Raw genomic sequence first — 21,699 nt, forward strand, 5'->3', positions numbered from 1 at the left:
TATACACACACACACACACACACACGTGTGTGTGTGTGTGTGTGTGTGTGTGTGTGTGTATAGGATAAATTAGAGATAATCAACAGAGGGAAGGCACTAGAACTAAGGGGTATTTGGAAAGGCTTTATTGAGACTTGAGCTGCAACTTGATTGAAGCCAGGAAGCAGAGAGGAGGAGGGAGAGAATTCCAGGCATAGGGTCAGTCAGTTAGGAGATGAAGTGTCTTATTTGAGGAAACAAGCAAGAGACCAGTGACTGAATTATAGTACATGGTAGGGAGTAAGGTGTAAGGAGACTGGAAGAGTAAGAAGGGACTGAGTTGTAAATGGCCTTGAATGCCAAACAGAGGATATTATATGTGATTCTGAAGGAACCTCCTTAAGTTTTGTTGAACGGGGATTGGAGGAAAACATGGCCAGACGTGTCCATTAGGAAAATCACTTTGGCAGCAGAGCAGATGAGAAACGTTATAAAGATAAAATCAACAGGCCTTTGCAGTGTATTGGATATGGGGATGTGGGGGGAAGGGTAAGAGAGATTGAGGAACTAGGATGACACCCAGAATGTGAGCCTGGATGACTGGGAGGATAGTGATGCCCTGGACAATTATAGGAAGTTTGGAAGCAGGGAGATAATGGTATCAATTTTAGACATTTTGAGTTTTAAGATGTCTACAGGATATCTGTTTTATTTTGTTTATTTTAGTTCTGGTACATGTGTTAGGAAATCAGTGTTTTTATTTAAAACTCATACCATGTATATATATACACAGTCATATGACCTCTGCGGCATTGTGTATAATACTTAAAATACAGTTTTATCATTCAGGATCAAACAGTCCAATGTGTCTCAGTGACTAGACATCAGAACTTTGAGGCTTTATGTTTTCTTTTCTTAATTAATTGTTTATTTTAATAGATTTCCAAATTTTTTCTCCCTCCAGAACCTCCTCACCCACTGAAAAGACACTCAATATGATTTCAGTTATACATGTGAAATCATGCAAACCATATGTCCTATATTAGCTGTGTTGCAAAAAAAAAGGCAAGAAAAATAAAGTGGAAAAAATTATACTTCAGTTTGCACTCAGAGTTCATCTGTTCTCTCTCTGGAGGTAGATAGCATTTTTCATCATAAGTCCTTCAGAATTGTCTTAGATCATTGTGTTGCTTAGGTTGTATTTTCACAGTAGATCACTATGATATTGCTGTTTAGGTTTTAAAAAATTTTTAATTTAATTTATTTTTTGTTAACCTTTTAAGTTCTGAACTATCATCCTTCCTTCCCTCTCCATCCCACACTAGAAAAGGCCACCATTTGACACCAATATGTACATGTGTATATATAATATGTATGTGTATTGTGAGATGCAAAATGGATAATTTTAATTACATTAAATTACAAAGTTTTTGTGCAAATAAATGTAGGCAAGATCAAAAGGAAAGTAGAAAACTGAGAAAAAATTTTATAGACATTTCCTCAGATAAAGGTCTCATATCTCAAATAATGAGAAGTTTGTCAAAATCTATAAGAATGAAAGTCATTCCCCAATTGATAAATGGTCAAAGGATATAAACAGACTATTTTCTAATGAAGAAATCAAAACAATTTATCGTCATATGAAAAAATGCTCTAAATCATTATTCATTAGAGAAATACAAATTAAAACAACCTTGAGATATCATTTTATATGTATCAGATTAGTTTAAATGATAGAAGGAGGAAGTGACAAATATTGGAGGGGATGTGGAAAAATTGGGGCCTTAATTCATTGTTGGTGGATCTGTGAGCCAATGCAATCCATCCATCTTGGAAAGAGATTTGGAATTATGCTCAAAGAGTTATTATACTGCCTATATCCTTTGACCCAGCAAGTGGATGTTTTCCAAGATGATTAGGGAAAAGGGAAAAGAAACTACATATTTATTATAGCAGCTCTCTCTGTGGTGGCAAAGAACTGGAAATTATGGAGATGCCCCTCAATTGGGGAATGACTAAAGAAATTGTGGTACATATTCATGATAGAATATTATTCTGCTATAAGAAATGATGAGGGGGGCAGCTAGGTGGCACAGTGAATAGATCACTGGCCCTGGAATCATGAGGACCTGAGTTCAAATCTGGCCTCAGACATAACACAAAAACTAGCCGTGTGTCCTTGGGCAAGTCACTTAACCCCAACTGCCCTTCAGAAAGCAAAAAAAAAAAATGATGAGCTCAATGATTTTAGAAAAGCATGGTGAGACCTTCATGAAATAATGAAGAGCAAAATGAGCAGAACCAAGAGAACGTTGTATACTGTAACCGCAGTGTTGTTTTAAGAACATAGCTGAGATCAAGTCATTTTTAACTGTTATAAATATCCATATTAACCAAGATCCAATGAAAGAAGATGCTGTTTGAATCCAGAAAAAGAACTGACGTATGTGCGCGTGCACATATACGTATATACACATACACACGCGCACACACACACACACATATATCCCTCTCTATATATAGGTAGGGAGAGGGAGAAGGAGAGAGAGAGCGAGGGACAGAGAGAGGGAGGGAGGGAGACAATACACACACAGAGTTGTGTCTAATGGTAGCCATCTTGATGTTTGGTGTGGGGGGCAGGGAAGAAAGTTACATGAGTTACTTTGTTGTGTATTTAAAAGGAATTGTAAATTGTACATAATGGATCTGCAGAAAGTCATACAACTCTCCCATATGCTTGTTACCAAAGGTACTGATGTTCTCCTTTTTTTCTGGAAGAAACAAAGAAAAGGTTTTCTAATGCAATCTGCAATTTCAGGTGCAATCCTGTTTCTCTACCCACTTTGTTCTGGAAATGCTGGTTTTGTTTCTTAGGTTCTGAATAAAATGAGTGTGTATATATATATATATATATTTTTTTTTTTTGCCTTTTTTGGAGGGCAATTGGGGTTAAGTAACTTGCCCAAGGTTACATGGCTAGTTTTTTTTTTTGTGTGAGTGTCTGAGGCTGGAACAGAACTTGGGTCCTCCTGGCTCCGGGGCCGGTGCTCTTACTCACTGTGCCACCTAGCCACCCCAAGTATTTTTTTTTAAAGGGAGCTCTTTGAAGGCAGGGACTGTGTTTCTTACTTCCTTTCTATCCCCCAACCCTGAGCAGAGTGCCTAGAACACACAAGCACTTAAATGTTTGTTAACTGCTTATTGAATTGGAATCAGGAAGACCTGGGTTCACGTTCTGAGTCCAGCATTTACTAATCATGTGATCATGAAGAAATCATTAGTTTTTCTGAGCTTCCGTTTCTTTATTTGTAACAAAATGGAGGTCCTTGTGCCTTTGTAGTACTTACTTCACAAGGCTGTCTTGAAGCTCAAATGACACAATGCATATAAACTTTGTAAAAATTAGAGTGTTGTGCAAATGTTAGTTATTATTATTCTTGTTCTTGTTCTCTTCTTATATTTGATAGAGTTCAGATAGAAATGAACCTGAGAACAAGTCACTATCCTGCTTTATTCTTTTATAGTTAATGTTCTGCAGATTATTGCATACATAGGTGATAAAAAAAACTACTTTATGTAATTGAATAAAAAGTATTTAAATGTGAGCACATCTTCTGTAGGCTCACTGACATCATCCTTGGCACAGTTCCAGGAGCAGATGGGATAAAAGGGATACTGTTAATAAAATTATTTTGATTTCTGCTAGATTTCTGTTTTGAGAGTTTTTTATTCCATGTAGCTTTAGGAGACTATGGATATTTTTGCATGGCTACATATATTGAAAATATTATTCTTAAATTTTGTATATATCAATGTTATGTCAATTGTGGGCAACATTTCCATCTATGATAATAATCCAGTTCCAGTAGAGTTGTGTATTCATATTATTGCTCTTGTTGTTAATCTTAATCATAAAAGTTGTTGTAAAAACCTGAATTTTTGAAAATAGGTATATCTGTCTGCAAATAGCCAATTGAATTTTACCCACATATAGATCATCAATAAATATTAAGAACCCTTCCTTTGACTTGAGGTGGGCAGAATAAATATACCCCTGACCAAGTAGTTTTGGTGTCTCTGGTTTTAAAGGCATCTGAAGTGTTGTGGGAAAACTTAAATGATTTTGACATTTGAATTGATATGGCTTAACTTTATATATTCTGATTAGGATTTTTCCAATTAAAGATGTACCTATGGAGAATGATGACCTTACTAATTGGCTCTATCAGCGGTTCATTGAAAAGGAGAACCTCTTGTCACACTTTTATGAAACAGGTGAGCTTTTTGCCAGAAAACTTATATATGAATATATGTCCTTTTTGCTCAAAGATGGTTTTAAATAGGTAATAATGCTTTGAATACTTAAAATCCCCTTAAAATCCTTTGCTCTGTAATAGACCGTATGTGTTAAAAATTATGCTTATTTTTTCCTAAAATATTAACATTACTACCCACCTTAGTGTTGATGATATACTTGAATGTATTTGTTTTCCATTTTATCACTTAGATCTTTGATAAGTAATAAATAGCACTGTTTTGCCAAAAGATTGACTCCTGTAGGCAACTATTCTTTGAATGATTGTATACCACTGTTTACAAGCTGTCCTGTTGAAAAGTGTTTTAAAATGGTCAGAATAGAAAAGGTAAAAGCCCCTTTAAGAAACAGCAAGCTGGAAGCTGCTTTATGTTTAATCTTAACCAGTTTTAAGGAAAATAATGCATAAAGTGGTAGAGCTTCAAAAGCTTAGTTACTTAGAGAGGGTAAGTTGGTAAAAAAAAAAAATCTCTACTGAGGAAATTTTTTCCTTAAAAGACCTTAAAGAGACTTAAAAGACTTAAGGAGACCAAATTAGGGATTTTATAGTGATGCAGAAAGTCATACAACTCTCGCATATGCTTGTTATCAAAGGTACTGATATTCTCTTTTTTTCTAGAAGAAGCAAAGAAAAAGTTTTCTAATACAAATAGGGTAGAAGGGTTAGATAAAGAGCAGCATTGGGTATGCGATAGGGGCACTAAATGAAGCAAAATTAGAAACAGATTAGTAAGGGTTTTTTATGTTAAGTTTCCCTGAAGCCCTGGAGAATCAGAGTTGGTCAATTTAAAGGTAACTTTTGAGCTGTGTAAAAGAATTTTTTAATGCCTAAAACATAGATAAAAAGTTTTACTTAATTCAGTGTAAGAAAGCCAAGGCTAGACAAAACAATGATAGAGAACAATTGAAGTTTAGTTAGGATGGGATTTTAATTTTATCTAAATGTTTATATTTCTTTAAATCTTTTTTCTAAATTGAATTAGATATACTGATTATAATATTTTAGTTAATTTTTCATAGGAAACATAATTGTAGGCTAATTTTCCAGTTATTTACCCTAGGAAAAATGTAGTCAGTGATTCATGCAATGGATAAATCTGGACACCACGTTCACCTGGGGGCAGCTACTCAAATTATAAACATAAATCATTTTTTTTTGGATAAGTCTATTTTTCTATGTTTCTGTTTCATTGTTTGGAAGCATTCTTTTCCCACTCCTCTTCCCTTCAGCATAAGGCATTCTACCAAGGTTATTGTAAATCTAAGGCACAAATGACAGATTTGTTCTAGTTAACAAAGAAATCTACGATCAAAAAAACTCTCTGGACGTGCTATTTAAAATGACAGGTCTTTGTGAGATTGCCTAAAACCTTAAAATTAAAGTGACTTTTAGATAGATGGACAAATGAATAAAACTTCTTTTATCTTTATAAATGATGACAGCATCTGTAGTTAACTGACAGCAAATCTGTACAATAAAATTAATGAAACCTAATTTCTTAGAAAGAATAGTTTAGCTTCCTTATTAACAAAGTAAAATACAGAAGTGTTTCCTAACATACATAATTGCAGAGTACATTATTGGAATGAATTATTCATGCCTAATAATGAGCAAATTGTATAGAAATGGAGTCACTACAGTTCAGTTTCTTCATGTCTTAACTGCACAAAAGCAATTAAAGTATTTGAAGAACAGAACAAAAATGCTTTATAGGGAGCCAATACCCAAGAAAAGAAGAGAGATTTTTAAAAAGTACACAAGTGCACTTCATGAGTTTTAAGTCATTGGATATCAAACAACTTTATACTTGGGTGCTGAAATAATTGGCAAATGTAATCAATGATCCATTTTCATTGATCTTTGAATGATCAGAAACACAGAAGATGCACTGTGGGACTGCAGAAGGGTGAGTGTCCTGGTTGTCAGAAAAGGGAAAAGAATAGAGCCTACAAATTATAGATAGTATGTTTTACTTCTGTTCCTAGCCAAGTTCTACATTTTATTATTAAAGGGATCTTTTAGACACAGAAACAGGAGGCAGCTAGGTGGTTTAGTGGATAGAGCACTGGGCCTGGAGTCAGGAAGATATGAGTTCAAAACCAGCCTTAGGCACTTACTAGTATGTGACCCAAGGCAAGTCACTTAACCTCTGTTGCCTTAATTCAGTGGAGGAAGAAATGACAAACCAAGTAATTTTGCCCAAAAAACCCCATGGACAGTATTGGTGTGCTATGGTCCACAGGATTAGGAAGAGTTAGACACAACTGAATTACTCAGCAACTACAGACAAAAGAAACAATGATTACATAGAGCCAGTATGATTGCATCAAGAACACATCATGCCAGATTAACCTTCTTTCTTTTTTTTTTTTTACAAGGTTACTAGACTAATAGATCGGGGGAATGCTAGAAATGTAACTTACCTAGATTCCAAAATATGACAATCTTTCCTTCTGTTCCTATAGACATGATGGGGATGTGAGTTATATAAGAGTTATAGTAAGGTGGATGCTAACTGGCATTAACGGTTGGAAAACTGGTTAAGAGAAGATTTCAACAGTCTAAATGAGAAGAAAACAAGGATCTGAACTCTAGTGGTTATAATACAAATGGAAAATAAGAAGCAGAACTAAGAGATTACAGAAATCTAGGATTAGAGGTCTAAGGAAAGGAGCAGCCAGAAGTGACACTGAAGGTTTGATCGCAAGTGACTAATAGAAATAGGGAAATCATGAGGCAGAGCAGGTTTTCGAAGGTGACAGGGAATATATTTCCAGGTTAAGTGTGGTCCATAAGCCATCATTTTAAAAATTCTGGATCGTTTCTGTACTGTATTTCTATATTCTTAAGTTAGCCTTTAGAAACTGGTCACTATTTGGGGGTGGACTTGGGGGGTTAAGAACTTCATGTGAAGAGGGTTTTAGATATTTTCAGCTTAAAACAAGCAACTGCAGAAATCAGAAAGAGTGGTAACAGATTCCATGGCATTGGTCATATGGGTTATATTTCCTTCATGTTAAAGGACAGATAAAATCATAGATTTTTTAAAACCTTTAACTTACTACAAGAATTGGGATATTTAGCTCAATTGCTAGACACACAGTGGGGGAGAAAACTTAGAAGGCTTTCTTCATATTGTTATATTGGCACTTAAACCATGATTTTGATTAACTTCCACCAAAACTCTAAGATATGGAAAACTGTGAACTGCATATTTTATCTACTATTTCCCATTTGTATAACTAACCTCTTCTGGGAATTCCTCACAAGCTAATCAGAATATTCCATTAGCCCGAACATTCCTTTATTGCCTCACCCACTGGAGCACCCAAAGATAAAATATATTCTCAAATACTTAAAATATTTCAACTGTCATCAAAAAAACAAATTCCAAAAAAAAATTTAAAAGTTATAATCACCATATGCTAATAATAAGTAAAACGGGCATTTTGTTGTTACTGTAAGTCTGCTTGGTTTTAGTCTGTTTATGCATGTTTATGTTTTGTGTGTGTATACATATACATACATGCATACGTGTGTGTGTGTATATATATGTGTGTGTGAGGGGAGAGGGAGGGAGAGAATGAAATTAACTTTTGGTACTTTTCTTCTGGTAGGTATATAATAGAAGTTTGTTAATTAAACTGAAGGGGGAAGGGTTTTGGACAGTTGTCAAAATAATAACTAGCTTTAAGGTTTTGCAAGGCACTTTATACATGTTCTCTCATTTGATCCTCTTGGCAACCTTATAAGGTAGATGCTAGTATTGTCCCCATTTTTTAGAGGAGGAAATTGAGGCTGTTTACAAGTTAAGTGGCTTGCCCAGAGTTACACAACTAGTAATATGTCTGAGTTAGGATTAAAACTCGGGACTCTTGACCAAGTCCACCATTTTATCTACTGTGCCATGCAGAAAATTTGCATTATTGCACTGAGATAAAAATATTACCTGTCCAGTATTCTTTCGAATAGCTCAGAAGTCTGTTTTTGGCCTCTTTTGAGTAATGGGTTATGGAACTTAAAGGTGTTAGCTATATATTTGTTACCATCAACAGGTACCTGTGGTTCACATTGCCCAAAAGATTAATAACAAACATCAAAGTGTTGAAGATGCTGAAGAATATAAGAAAAGTGATGAAATAATGACTTTCAGTGGTAGTGACTTTCTATTTCAGACAATTTAAATACACTATTTACCTGGTTCTCCTTCCCTTTATGTGACTAAAATATTTTCCACAAAGTAATATTATATTTTGAAAGACAAAAGTAGATAATTTCCTTACTTATTTCTTGGCAAAAATATTAGGTAAAATTTTATGGAAATAGAGGGATTACTTACTAAAGATAGCCTCAAGATGCTTTTCATTAAATTCTTAGTTCTACCAACTTTTTTTGGGGGGGGGGGGCAAGGTTTTCAGGAAATCTACCACCATGCAAGTTGATTAACTTTTCTGCTTTACTCTTTTAGGAGCTTTTCCTCCTCTAAGTGGCCAGAAGAAAGCTGTTTCTAAGGAGATGACACTCAACAACATGTGGCTATTTTTCATACAGTCCTTAGCATTTTTATCAGGTTATATGTGGTACAACATTTTGCGGTATTTTTATCATTGCCTATTCTAGGAGCTGAATGGGACCTATGGACACCATAAGAGAGTTTAGGCTTTTGCAAATGTGCATTATATTACATGTGCAAATGAGAATATACGCAAGTAAAGGAAATTGGATGGCCAGCTTAATTTTTATCCATCTTTGGGGAAATTTTAAAACTTTACTAAAAGTGAGGATCAGTAATATAATGACCTGTTAATGTATTTTAAGAACTTTCCATGTTTTTAAAAGGTATTCTGTATCACAAACATGTCACACAAACATGCTTTTGTGAGAAGAGGCGATCATAACGTCATCCTGGAAGACTAAGAGAAACTATATCACCACTGAATATACTTGGAAACTTAGTCCAAGATTAGAAAGCTCGATTTTCCTCTTATCCAGTAGTCTGTACTACCAGTGTTCTAGAGATCCTTTGTTTCCAGCAATTGAAGTTATGTTGCCACTAACATTTATGGGAGAGTTGGGGCCTCCTGCATTACTGTTTCTTGGTCATCAGTTCCTATTTTAAGATAAAAGCAAACCATTCCTAAACACCTAAGTGAAATACAGTGTCAGACATTCTCTGTGGAAAGAGCCAGTGCTCATTAGGTCTAATAGTACTAGGATGTGCTTAAACAACAGAAATCAGTCCTGGCTATCTTGGTCTCTACTTTGTTGAGTTTATCATCCATCACCATGTTTACGTGTGTTAGTGCTTTCCCATTTCCAAAGGAGTGAAAAAATGTCTTGTCTTTTGATTTTTCATCTTTAGAATACATTTCATGGACTAATTTTTATCTTTTGCAAAATGCACTTTTAAGAGATGCAAATACAGAGAAGGAAAAGTCTTATAGCTTGAGATCGATTGAATATTTTTAAGTGGGTTTCTTGAGAGGCATTGCTGCCTCTGAAGGTTTACTTGAGTGCTGATACTCTTCAGCACAGTAATGCTTTGGGTACCACACTATTGCTGATATGACACTTACATAGCTCAGAAGCCTTTTGTTTTGTTTTGTTTCCCATTTTGATGTGCTAACACTACATACATTTGGGGATGGTTAAAACAAGTTAATGCCAAACAACTACATGTTCTATTTAGGGAGAAAATAGACTAGTTAGTTGATTAGAAAACTAATAATAGCTAGAGCCAGACACTGGCTTAAAATGATAGGAAGTTATTCAGTCTCCTATGAAAAGGTACAAACATAGCCCTCTAGATAAACCTGTACAAACAGTAAGCACTATTGTCATCATATCAAAAGTAGTTGCTAGTCTCAGGAGAAGGAAAGTTAACTAGGAGGCAAGCTGATGCAAATTCAGCCTCTTTCTTCCAAAAGCTTTTAAAGTAGTCTGGTTCTTATTGATTGCTAGAAAATAGAGTTCTTGTCATCTTGTTTGTGTGATTTACCTCATGATAGAACCAAATTCTTCCTACAAAAGAGCTACATCGGTACATAGTCTAAATGACAGCTGTTGAGCTATTGGGTGTTTGTGGTTTGGAATTGTAAAATTATTAAGATCCAAGTAAGTCAACTGTAGTGTTATGTGCTATTGGCAATGTAGACTCCCCTGTTGCCTCTAATCACACAAATACCAATTTTGATAGGTAGTTTATAAGATAAAAATGAAGCTAAATATTTTCCACTTAAAATAAACCAAAAAATAGAACGATGTGAATTTCCTCTCAGTTTTGTGGGAAAGGTTAATTAACGCCAAATATAAGTCCACAATATCTTCATCCTTTAAGGTAACTCAATGCATATGTAACAAAGACAACGCAGTAACTGAAATACCTCATTGACTGGAAGTACTGCTACTGGTGACATGCAGAAGTGTTGATGTACTTAGTTTGGGAAATGTTCGTTGTAAGATGAAATTTGGAAACCCAGTTTTTTATTGAGTGCCCATGCACAGTGATAGTGCACACATGAAGCCCAGCCCACCCTAGCGGCACCTGGCGAAAGGAGCATAGAACTCATTCTCTTCACGCCCCTTTCATATACAGGCGATCCCAAGCAGATCCTCATTCCTAAAGAAATCTGTATTGGGGATCTCCTGTTGCTTTCCCCCTCCAGAGGAATGTAGATATGACCATTTTTAACAAATCCTTTGATGTTCAGTTGAAAAAAGAAAGGTTTTCCATAAAGGGACAGTCAGTTGAAATGATTGCACTCATCAAAGAAGCTCCTTCCTGGAGCAGGATACTTTTCCAATAGTAATGGGTCAAACAGGACAGACAGGTGTGCCAGTTACTTACGCAGTGGGTATGGTCAGTGGATAGACGGGTATACAGTTGACCCTATAACTTTTTAAATTATTTTAAAGCATATCGTTCTCTTTTGTTTGTTAAAACAGTTTGTTTTAGAGCACTGATTGTAGTTTCCTTCTCAGTGAGTGGCATTCTCCTACCTGCACTAAAGAATATGAAAGGAGAATCAGTGTTCCTTCCTATGTGGTAATCAGGGTGTTTTCTGTTGTTTAAAGAAAAAAACAAAAACCAAACTCTGAATAAAACCTTCTAGTTTTCAGTGTAGTTTTTGTGTAAAGGGGAAAGAAATTCAAAGGACTCACATTTTATCAAGAGAAAGCATTATAAAGCTTATAGGAAATAGTTATTGTGCTAGCTTAAGTTGTTTGGAGCTCACCAGTTAAGTTAGCCTGTATAGCCTCACCTCCTCTGCAGTCCTGTTGGTCTACCTAGATTGCCTCAGCAGAGATCAGTGTGTATTTCTAAAACCCAACAATCCTGAGTGTTGCTTTCTATTGGTAGGACCAGTAACTTGGTTTCAGTGACTACAAAAGTGATCTAAATGCATCAGCTGACTGTAACTTTTAGAATCAGTTGTTTGATGTTTTAGTTGCATTGCTGTGGAGAAACCCATTATCCAGTGGAGGCTGAGGGATAAATTGAAGCAAGTAATAAAGGTTTAAAGGGGAAACAGGTTATCTACTACAGTTAGTTATGAGTTTCTAGACAATAGGTCTTTTTTAAAGGTAGCTTGTATGTTCAAGTCTATATGATTGGGTAGTTTCTTCATTACAGCCAAACTTGTTTATTACCTGGCTTTATGTGGATAATTGAAATTCACAGATAATCTAAAAATCTACTGTATCTGTTTGTTTCAGTCTCCTCTCTACTCAAACCTTTAAACAAAAATGCTACCAAGTACAAAATTGATTGGTTTGATTTGTAGCTCCCCTGGTCATATATTTGTGAATGTCCTATTGAGCAGTGAAATGAGTAAAAAGCAACCAAAAGAAGAGAAACAAACTTGAATAATCCACAGACTGAATAATCAGCTCCTGAATAATCAAGAGTTGGCTGTATTAAAACTGTTCTCAAACTGTTTTATTAAATTGAAACCTTAAATCACCAAATGTAAACTTCTGCGGTACATCATTCTATTGTTAATGCCTTTGGGATTTGTTTTTGAATGTTCATTCTCCCCCATGTGGATTTGTCTTAGTAATTTTCTTTTTTGACAATCACTTCACTGAACACTTCTGTAATATTTAAATTTGGTTATAATAAATAATCTTCAATCATGACAAGTAGGAGTTGGATTTGTGTTGATATTTAAGAAAAATAATTTGCACTGCTAAATAAGAAGATTTAATTCTTTTCTTTTTTTTCCTCTTTCTTAAATGAAAATGAAATGTATTTTACCTTGATGGTAGTATTCAGCTCTGATTCACATAGAGCAAAAAGTAAAAATGATCTGTTTTCTTGCCATGCAGTGCTATAAACCTTACCTCTGTTAAAAAGAAAGGAAAAGTCCAAGTGCTGGGCTTGGCCCACAGGTACATTGGTTCAGCTTATATGTGAGTAAAGCAGAATGTGCTTGGGACCAAAACCACCTAAGTGGGGACTATCTAAATTACAAAGAAGCCTGGGGGTTCTTTGGAGCAGTCATTGGTTGGTGCTTTACTTCAACCATTTTGCACCAATCCCCAACAATTAGGAGCTGGGCCCTGGAAATAAACTGAGGGTACTAGACTTTGGGGGGAAGGTGACTGGAACCATATGAAAGATGTGATATGAATTTTTTTTTTGCAAAATTACATATTTGTGGATTTTTACATTTAGTATTTTTTTAAAACAGTTTAAAGAGCAAAATAAACTTGTATTCTAGTTGCAAAGTATGCACACATATATTTTGAATGGCTTTATTTTTATTGTGTAAAACTGTTGAACACATAACTGTGATGCACAAATTCTTTACATGTTAAGGAGTCTATGCATTTGACAGTAACTTCTGTTTTATAATTGGGTAATGAAACAGTTATATATTGAACCACTGTTGTATTAAGACACATTTCTTTTAAGGTTGTTATTACAAAACTGTGTTTATTTTATAAAATGGATTTTAGTTTTCCTAATGACATATTGTTTACTTTAGCCTGTTTGACCTTTCCCTTTTCCTTGGTGTGTTATTTGCATGTTGTTCTATATGATAAGAATGAATGTAAAGGCTGTTGTGACTAATTAACTTTTGTAAAGGGCTGGTCACATGTGGATCTGTTTTATTAATGCATTTTAAATGATTTTAGTATCCAGATCACCTTTTCAGAAATTTGGTGTCAATACCCCCCCCCCCCCGCAAAAAACAAAACAAAACACAAAACAAGAAACTTTTTCTCAACAGAAACTAATAAATAGCTGGCTCTATTTTTTTTTAACTGTGCAAGAAAATAAAGTTGATTTTCAAGATAAAGTGCTTCTAATTTTTCTTAGTTGAATGGGGTATTTTGGTGTTGTGTGGGGTTTTTTGGGGGGAGGGGCTACTTTTTACATTGGAATTTTAAGAAAAGTTGTAAATTGATTGTCCCAGGCACACCGAGTTAGATCAGATGGCAAAATATCCTTGGTTTGAAAAGCCCATTTTTGCTTTTGTTGTTAGCCTCTTTATCTCTTGGTAGCATCTTATATTTCTCACATTTGCTCCATTCAGAGCTCTCAGGAAAATGAATTCCCATCACAAAAAGTCATCTTTCTAGGCAGGGGCTTTAAAAGGTGAGAACACGAATGTAAAGGTGGTCTTACTTGCACCATCTTATGATTTAGAGAAATGAAACTCAGAATTATTCCTGACGAGCTTTATTGGCCACTACTTTTTCTCAGTTTATTTCTCTACTTTCATCAAAGCCAAGTAAACTCATAAATGTGTGTCTCAGGTTTGAACAGGAAGTGTCTGTCAGATTTGTTGGTTATAGCCTATAAATCCGAGCCCATTGAAAACTCTTAAGTGGACTGGAGCATGTTGCACAATCTACCCAATGAGTGTGATGTTCAGTTCAGTCTACCTCTTCTTTTGGCTCAGGATTCAGGCCATTATTTGTGGGGGGAGGGAGGGAAAATGAGATTTTTGTCTTATGTAGACGTTTCTGTGAAAAGTGGAGAACAATTAGGGGGAAGGAATAAAGCATGAAGAGATCTGTTGCTGACCAGCCCTGTTCCTCATTAGTTTGGGGGGGAAAAAGCCATTGTTTTTAATTCCTGCCTAAATATGAATATGTTTGTTTTAGAAATGTTTGTTCCTGCTGGGGAAAAAAAAATGTATTTTTAAAAGAAAAAAAAACCCTCTTTTGGCTATAAAAGTCAGCTGTATGACCAGGTGTGACCATATCATAACATGCTGATATATGATATAAATCAATAAATTTTTACCTCTCAGGATGTTGACTAATCTTCTTTGTCATCTTGGTTCTCATTTTTAGGTCTGAGGCAGGGGACACACCACTAGCTGTGTCAGCCAAGTCAACAATAAATAAATGCATAAATAAATATTTAGTTATGTGAGCATGGTGTTCAACATGAGACCAAACATTGTTTTTTCCCCTACAAAGGCCAGGATGGCCAGATTTTTTTTGTTCTTTGGTACATTGTTGTCGAGTTGTTCAGTCGTGTTTCACTCTTCATGACCCCATAGACTTGTCCATGGGGTTTTCTTGGCAAAGATACTAGAGTGGTTTGCCATTTCCTTCTCCACTATGTTCCTATTTTATAGATAAGGACCTGAAGCAAAAAGGGGTTAAGTGACTTGTCCAGTGTCACACAGCTAGTAAATGAATGAGCCTGGATTTGAACTTAGATATTTCTTACTCCAGGCCCAGTGCTCCATCCACTGCACCACCTACCTGCCCCATCTCTTGATCAGAAGGACTTGGGCCCCCATTGAGAATAGCAACTGGTGAGTGAGTCTTCTGTATGCCACATGGCCCACATCCCACTGATAACTGATTTCTTAAGTATTAAATAGTTCCTTCTACCTGTTCACCAAAAACAGTGAGCAAATCCTCAGAAGAGCTAAACAAATATATTAATTCTGAAACACGAATAATCATATAACCAGTCGATAAAAATTGAACCTTTTGTCTACTAGGTATTATTCCCAGAAGTCTGGGTATAATTAGACAAGGTCTAATAATATACCTGGCCCTGTGCTAAATGCTGGGTATACAAATACAAAAGAGACAGTTGAGAAGTTTATATTCTAAAGGAGACCACAAAAATGGCTGCCAAGTAAAGGTGTTTGAGTCTGGAAAATCACTGGAATGGTGAAGCATAATAGGGCAGTCAGCTGACTCACATTTTATGGAATCAGTGATAGTACTGATCACAGTCCCCTGAGCAATAGGTAGAGCTGGGGAGGGGGAGGGCAGGGAATGTGACAGAGACAAATAGGTTGAAAGAACATGGGCCAGTCCAAAGGTCTCCCCTATCAGATCTGACTGACCCTTGGACAGGAGGAAAGAAGGGCTCATACTTTAAGCCCTCACGGCTAATACCTTCAGAACATTTAGATGATGGTCTGTTCAGAATAACTGAACAGAAGGTAAGTAGGAAAGGTACCCAGAAAGGAGTAGGGTAGTGCAAGGACACCTTTGCCCCACTTAGCACTTTTGTATAGAACTGACTCCCCTGGCCCTTGTTCTTTTAGTCTAGGCTCGAAGTTGGAATGCTGGGGTTTGAATTTTGCCAACTCTATAACCCTGGGCCAGTCAACTCCCTGAGCCTTGGTTTCCTATGTTAAATGAGAAGACTTGTAGCACTTAAGAGGTTTTTTGTGAGGAAGGTGAAAGTGATTTGTAAACTGTAGAGCCAGTTACAATAGGAAAATATTACAATAAACCTGCTAGAATGGGAAACCAGAGAGGGAGGTGGGAGTGTATTGAAGTAGATGAAAGATTATGAAATGGTGAATAGGATTCATACAGATTTTGCTGCCTGTTAATCCCAAGGATCTTTACATTGGAAAGGATATTAGAATTATACAGACCATGCTTGCCCCAGTGACAGCTGGCAGCAGTCCATCTTCTGGAGGAAAACTTGCACTGACCAAGAGCTCACCATCACCAAGCATAGCATGTGCCCACTATGTGCCATGCATGGTCTAGGTGCCAGGGATAGCCCTCTCCAGCTGTCCACTAGACATCCATAACTGGATCTGTAGCCTGTAGGCACCTCAGATGCAGTATGTCCAAAACAACTCGCTTGTTCCACTCAAACCTTCTCCACTTCCTAACTTTCCTGTAATTGTCAAGGGCACCACCATCCCAGTCACCCAGACTGGAAACCTAGGAGTCGTCCTAATCTCACCCCTCATTCCATATCCAATCTGTTTCTGCGTCCTATTGATCCTACCTTTGTAACATCTCTTGAAAATGTGCCCTCCTTCCCTCTGAATTTGCTTCCACCGTGGTTCAGGCCTTCATCGTGGCACACTTGGCCTATTATGATAACCTGCTGCTTGGTTTCCCTTTTTCCAGTCTCTCCCCACATCCTCCTTTCAAAAGCTATCAAATTGCTCTTCCTGAGGTGTAGGTAGGTCTGGTCCTGTCACACCCCAATGCAACCAACTTCGGTGGCTTCCTATTGCCTCCAGGATCCCTCTGTGGCTTTCAGAGCCCTCCACCCTCTAACCTCTTCTTTCCTTTCCAGTCTTCTTTTACCTGACTCCCTTTCCCTCCCCCACAGACTCTCTCCTCTGCCCATGCAGTAATGCTGCCTTCTCGCTGTTCATCTCAGGACCACAAGTGTTTTTACTACCTGTCTTTCTTGCCTGTTATTCTCTCTCTCCTTATCTCCACCTCTACACTATCCTGGCTTCCTTCATCACTCCCCTAAAGCCTAATATTCTGCAAGGAAACTTCCCCGATCCCCATTCATGCCAGTACTTTCTCTTCTTACAGATGGGCTGGAGCCAGTTCATACCAGCTCCAGAGATCTATTTGTTAAATTTTCATTATGAGCAGTTACACTTCAGAAATTGGCAAATGCTACATACAAATCAAGGTTTGATTTATTGTCTTACTGATAGTGTAGACTTAAAAGATAAAATGGTGGTGGTGGCTAGGTGGCGCAGTGAATAGAGCACCTGCCCTGGAGTCAGGAGGACCTGAATTCAAATTCCACCTGAGACATTTAACACTTACTAGCCAGGTGACCTTGGGCAAGTTATTTAACCCCAACTGCCCCTCCAAAAAGCAAAAAAAAAAAATTTTTTTAAGATAAAATGTTAATAGATTAAACTTAAAGATATATCTTGCTTATGTTTATTTTTCAGAGAGCCAGATGTTAAATATTTCCAAGTAGTAGAGTTAGAGAAAAAATTCATTTCAGGTATTGAATTGTCACCATACCTGGAAATATGGAAAGAGACCAGTATGCCTGGACCAGAGTAGGTGAAGAGGGGAGGGGTAACTCATAATAAGACCACAACCTAGAACCAGATTGTGAAGGGCTTTAAATGCCAATGGAATTTATAGTTGATCCTAAAGTAATCAGAACCTACCAGAGTTTATTGAGGAGAGTGACATGATCAGATCTGTGCGTGGACAATTCTCGTGTAAAAAAGCCATTATTTTTTAAACTGCCATGTTTTCATCTTTGTATTTCCCACAATTTACTAGCTCAAATATTTCATAAGTGCTGAACTGAATTGGACTAAAATTCACTTTTACTCATTGGTCCTAGCTTTGCCCTCTAGAATAACACACTTCTTATTTGAAAATTACTACCATATCTTTTCTCTTTTACTCAAAATCTTATTTTCTCTGGGTTAAATATCCTCAGTTTCCTAAATAATTACTTATACATTATATGGTTTTCAACATTTGTCTTAATTCTGACACTGTTTCTTCACAAAACTCTATTGGATATTCAGATGTTGTTCAGTCATGTCTGACCCTTCATGACCTTATCTGGAGTTTTCTTGACAAAGATACTGGAATGGTTTGCCATTTCCTTCTTCAGTTCATTTCACAGATGAAGAAACTGAGGCAAACAGGGTTACGTGACTTGTCCAGGGTCATACAGCTAGTAAATGTCTGAGGCTGGATTTGAACTCAGGAAAATGAGTATTCCTGACTCCAGGCCTGACACTCTATCCAGTGCAACAGTTAGCTCTCCTTTGCAAATACTAGGTAATAATAAATGTTAGTTAAATCAAATTAAATTAAGTTAAATCAAATTAAACTCAGTCATAGTGACCAGAGTCATTATTTTCTTTTGTCTGTATCTTTCTTCACTACCTCCAAGGAGACTTGATGAGGAAAAATAACTGAAACTCATTGAAAAGTACAGTTATCAGTTCCCAATTATGTGACTATCCTTCCCAAAGAAGTAATTAATTATTGACATAGGTCCCTTAAGCTGCCTGTTCTGATTCCCCTAGGTAAAGTCAGGCAGACAGTATCTCCAAGGAAGCAAGAGCTTGTTCAGCAGTTTAACTCCTATTTCACCAGAAACCTTGTGTTAATAAACATTCCCTGACGTAGCAAATAAGAGAAAAATATGATAAGTCCATTCCATTTGTTGACCCATCAGTAATTCATATATTAAGTACCTATTTTGTTTATCAAGCCTAATCCATGGGGAGACAAAGAAAGGTAAAAGACATGCTCTGTATAGACAAGCAAGATCAATGCAAAATAAACTGGAGATAATCTATAGAGGAAAGGAAGTAAGAGAGATTGGAAAAGGCTGCTTCTAGAATTGAGCTGGTTCTAAAATGACAACTGGGGCCATCTCCAGTCATCCTAATCTATATCTTGCCACTGGACCCAGATGTTTGCAGAGGAGAAAATGAGGCTGGTGACTTTGCACAGCCCTCTCTCACTTAAATCCAGTTCACTTTCAAGTCATGGCATCATCTTCCTGATGTCATAGTCTTCTTCGAGAATGAAGGACAAACAGCAATGACAACCATTTTATATCCTTCAAAGATCTTAACAAATTGGCCAGGACCGAAGAGGTTGAGAGGACAGAAGTATTCATTTTCTTGGTTATTTCCCCACACATCTATACTTGGAGAAGAAAAATTAAGAAAAAAATTTCCCATATAACTATTGAAACTATTCTTTCCAAGGTCAACAATGACCTCTTAATTGTTCAACCCAGTCTTTCCTCAATCCTAATCCTACTTGACCTTTCTATACTGCTTTATATTGATAGCCACACCTTCATATCTGCTACCAACCTAATTCAAAGCCTTACTACTTCTTCCCTATCCACCTAAAGGCAGCTAGGGGACACAGTGGATAGAGCGCTTAGCTTGGAGTCAAGAAGATTTATTTCCCTGAGTTCAGATCTAGTCTCAGACACATACTAGCTGTGTGACACTGGGCACATCACTTAATCCTGATTGCCTCAGGTTTTCATCTGTAAAATGAGCTAGAGCTAAATGGAAAACCACTCCAGTATCTTTGTCAAGAAAACCCCAAATGGAGTCATGAAGAGTCAGACATGACATAACAGCAACAACAAAGCTTTTTAATTGATCTCACTGTCTCCAATCCAGATCCAAAATAATCTCTCATGATATGACCGCATAACTCCCCTGCTGGATGCTCCTCCATATCCCTTTTCAGGAGTTTAACAGGACTACTTTCTCCTAGTTCACTAGCTCCAGATCTTCTGAACTAGCTTCTGGTTTATACAATCAACCAGAGCAAGGGTGTCCAACAAGTTAACATTATCTGTGTTCTATTGAACTTTTTATTTTGTTTGTTAAAACATTTTCCGATTAAATTTTAATCTGGAGGGGCGGCTAGGTGGCACAGTGAATAGAGCACCAGCCCTGGAGTCAGGAGGACCTGAGTTCAAATCTGGACTCAGACACTTAACACTTACTAGCCATGTGACTTTGGGTAAGTCACTTAACTTCAACTGCCCTACCTTTCCCCCTCCAAAAAAAACAAAAAAATAAAAAGAAATAAATAAATTATTTTAATCTGATTTGGCTGCAATCCCTGTGGAGTTTGACAGTTGCCCCCAGAGCATTGCTAAGTCCCTCAACCAAATGGAACAAATGTCCTTTCAGTGTCACTCCAGTGGTTTTCAAGGACTATTGACATTTGTTGATTGACTAAGATATGTTCTCACCTAGTTAAGGTATGAAGGCATAAAATCTTATCTAACTTTAAGTGGGATGTGGCAATTATCCAGACTGACCACTGCCTTTATACTTGCAAAATATATCTCTCTCATTACCTCTTTTATAAACATTAAGATAGTCTTTAGGGGTGGCTAGGTAGCGCAGTGAATAGAGCACTGGCCCTGGAGTCAGGAGTTCAAATGTGGCCTCAGACACTTAACACAAAACTAGCCATGTGACCTTGGGCAAGTCACTTAGCCCCAATTGCCCTACCTTGCCCTCTACAAAAATAAAAAAAGATAGTCTTTAACTCTGAGCACTAAAATGTTGAAGAAATGAAAAAAAAGTTAATCTACATGACTACTTATTTTACCACTAATTGGTGTGTAATCCTCCTTGGAGGATTCACTGTTCTTTAGTACATAGGGATGATTATCACAGTGATGAATGAAAGTTACCAAAGATGTCAGTAAAACATAATTCTTCCCCCATCCCATTTCTGTTTTAGAGGAAAATATCAGGGGAAGAGAGGCAGGAATTATGTAAATTGCAAATACAGAAGGATTTTCTTAGCATTACAGAAGTTTGATGCTTTCTGCCATTATTCCTTCCTTCACTCCCATCACACATGAAGAGGTAGCCCTTTTCCTTGCCAAGGCAAACTCCTCTACGTGCACAAGTGATCCCATTCCCCATCTTCACCAGTAGGTCACCTTCTCTGTCATCCCCATTCTCTTATTAATCTTCACTCTCTATCTGTCTCAATCCTGAAATGTAAGAAAGTAAAATTGACAAAGGACATGGATTTTTAATCAGGTCAAACAATGCCCTCTTTCCAGTGTTCTGTTTTTAGATCCCAGTCATGATGCCATTTATGAAAAAAGGCCTAATCGTCCAAAGAGAATCTTTGACCTCCCTGCAGTTTTTGACACTGTTGATCACCTTTCACAACACTGCTCTCTCCTTGTTCTCCTGTCTGTCAGCTGCTCCTAAGTCTCTTTTGTTGTACCTGAATCCATGTCATGCCCACTGACTCTGGGCATCTCCCGAAGCTCTGTCCTGGTCTCTTTTCTCTTTCTATAATATTTTCTTGGTGATCTCACCAGTTCCCATGTATTCAGTTATCATCTCTATGCTGATGATTCTCAGGTCTATATAGTCCTAGCCCAGGGGTGGGGAACCTGAGGCCTCAAGGCCACATGTGGCCCTCTAGGTCTTTCAGTCAGAGGGCCACACTTGAGGATACAGAGGGCCACACTTGAGGACCTAGAGAGCCACATGTAGCATCAAGGCTGCGGGTTCCCCCCCGCTCCCTGGCCTTCGCCTCTCTCCTGAACTCCCTTCTCACATTTGCCCATTGGACATCTTTTAACAGGATGTCCCATTGAAGTCTCAAACTCAACATCTCTAAAACAAAACTCGATATCTTTCCCCTA

The 21,699-nt window shown here is 37.1% G+C and overlaps 1 protein-coding gene across 1 annotated transcript in view; it reads left to right on the top strand.

Annotated features, from left to right (window-relative positions):
• LPGAT1 (lysophosphatidylglycerol acyltransferase 1) overlaps positions 1–14,562 on the top strand; it is a 93,603-nt gene extending 79,041 nt beyond the window's left edge. Inside the window, exons 8-9 of the mRNA XM_069108761.1 lie at positions 4,148–4,254; positions 8,764–14,562. Of these exons, the coding sequence (XP_068964862.1) occupies positions 4,148–4,254; positions 8,764–8,915 (259 nt within the window). The 3' untranslated portion in view covers positions 8,916–14,562. The remainder of the gene's footprint in view (positions 1–4,147; positions 4,255–8,763) is intronic.
• Positions 14,563–21,699: the final 7,137 nt, after the last annotated feature.

This window comes from Petaurus breviceps, unplaced genomic scaffold (genome assembly GCF_028583685.1).
Source record: "Petaurus breviceps papuanus isolate PSGF00001 unplaced genomic scaffold, PetGlider_PUasm1.0 90434, whole genome shotgun sequence".
Taxonomy (NCBI): domain Eukaryota; kingdom Metazoa; phylum Chordata; class Mammalia; order Diprotodontia; family Petauridae; genus Petaurus; species Petaurus breviceps.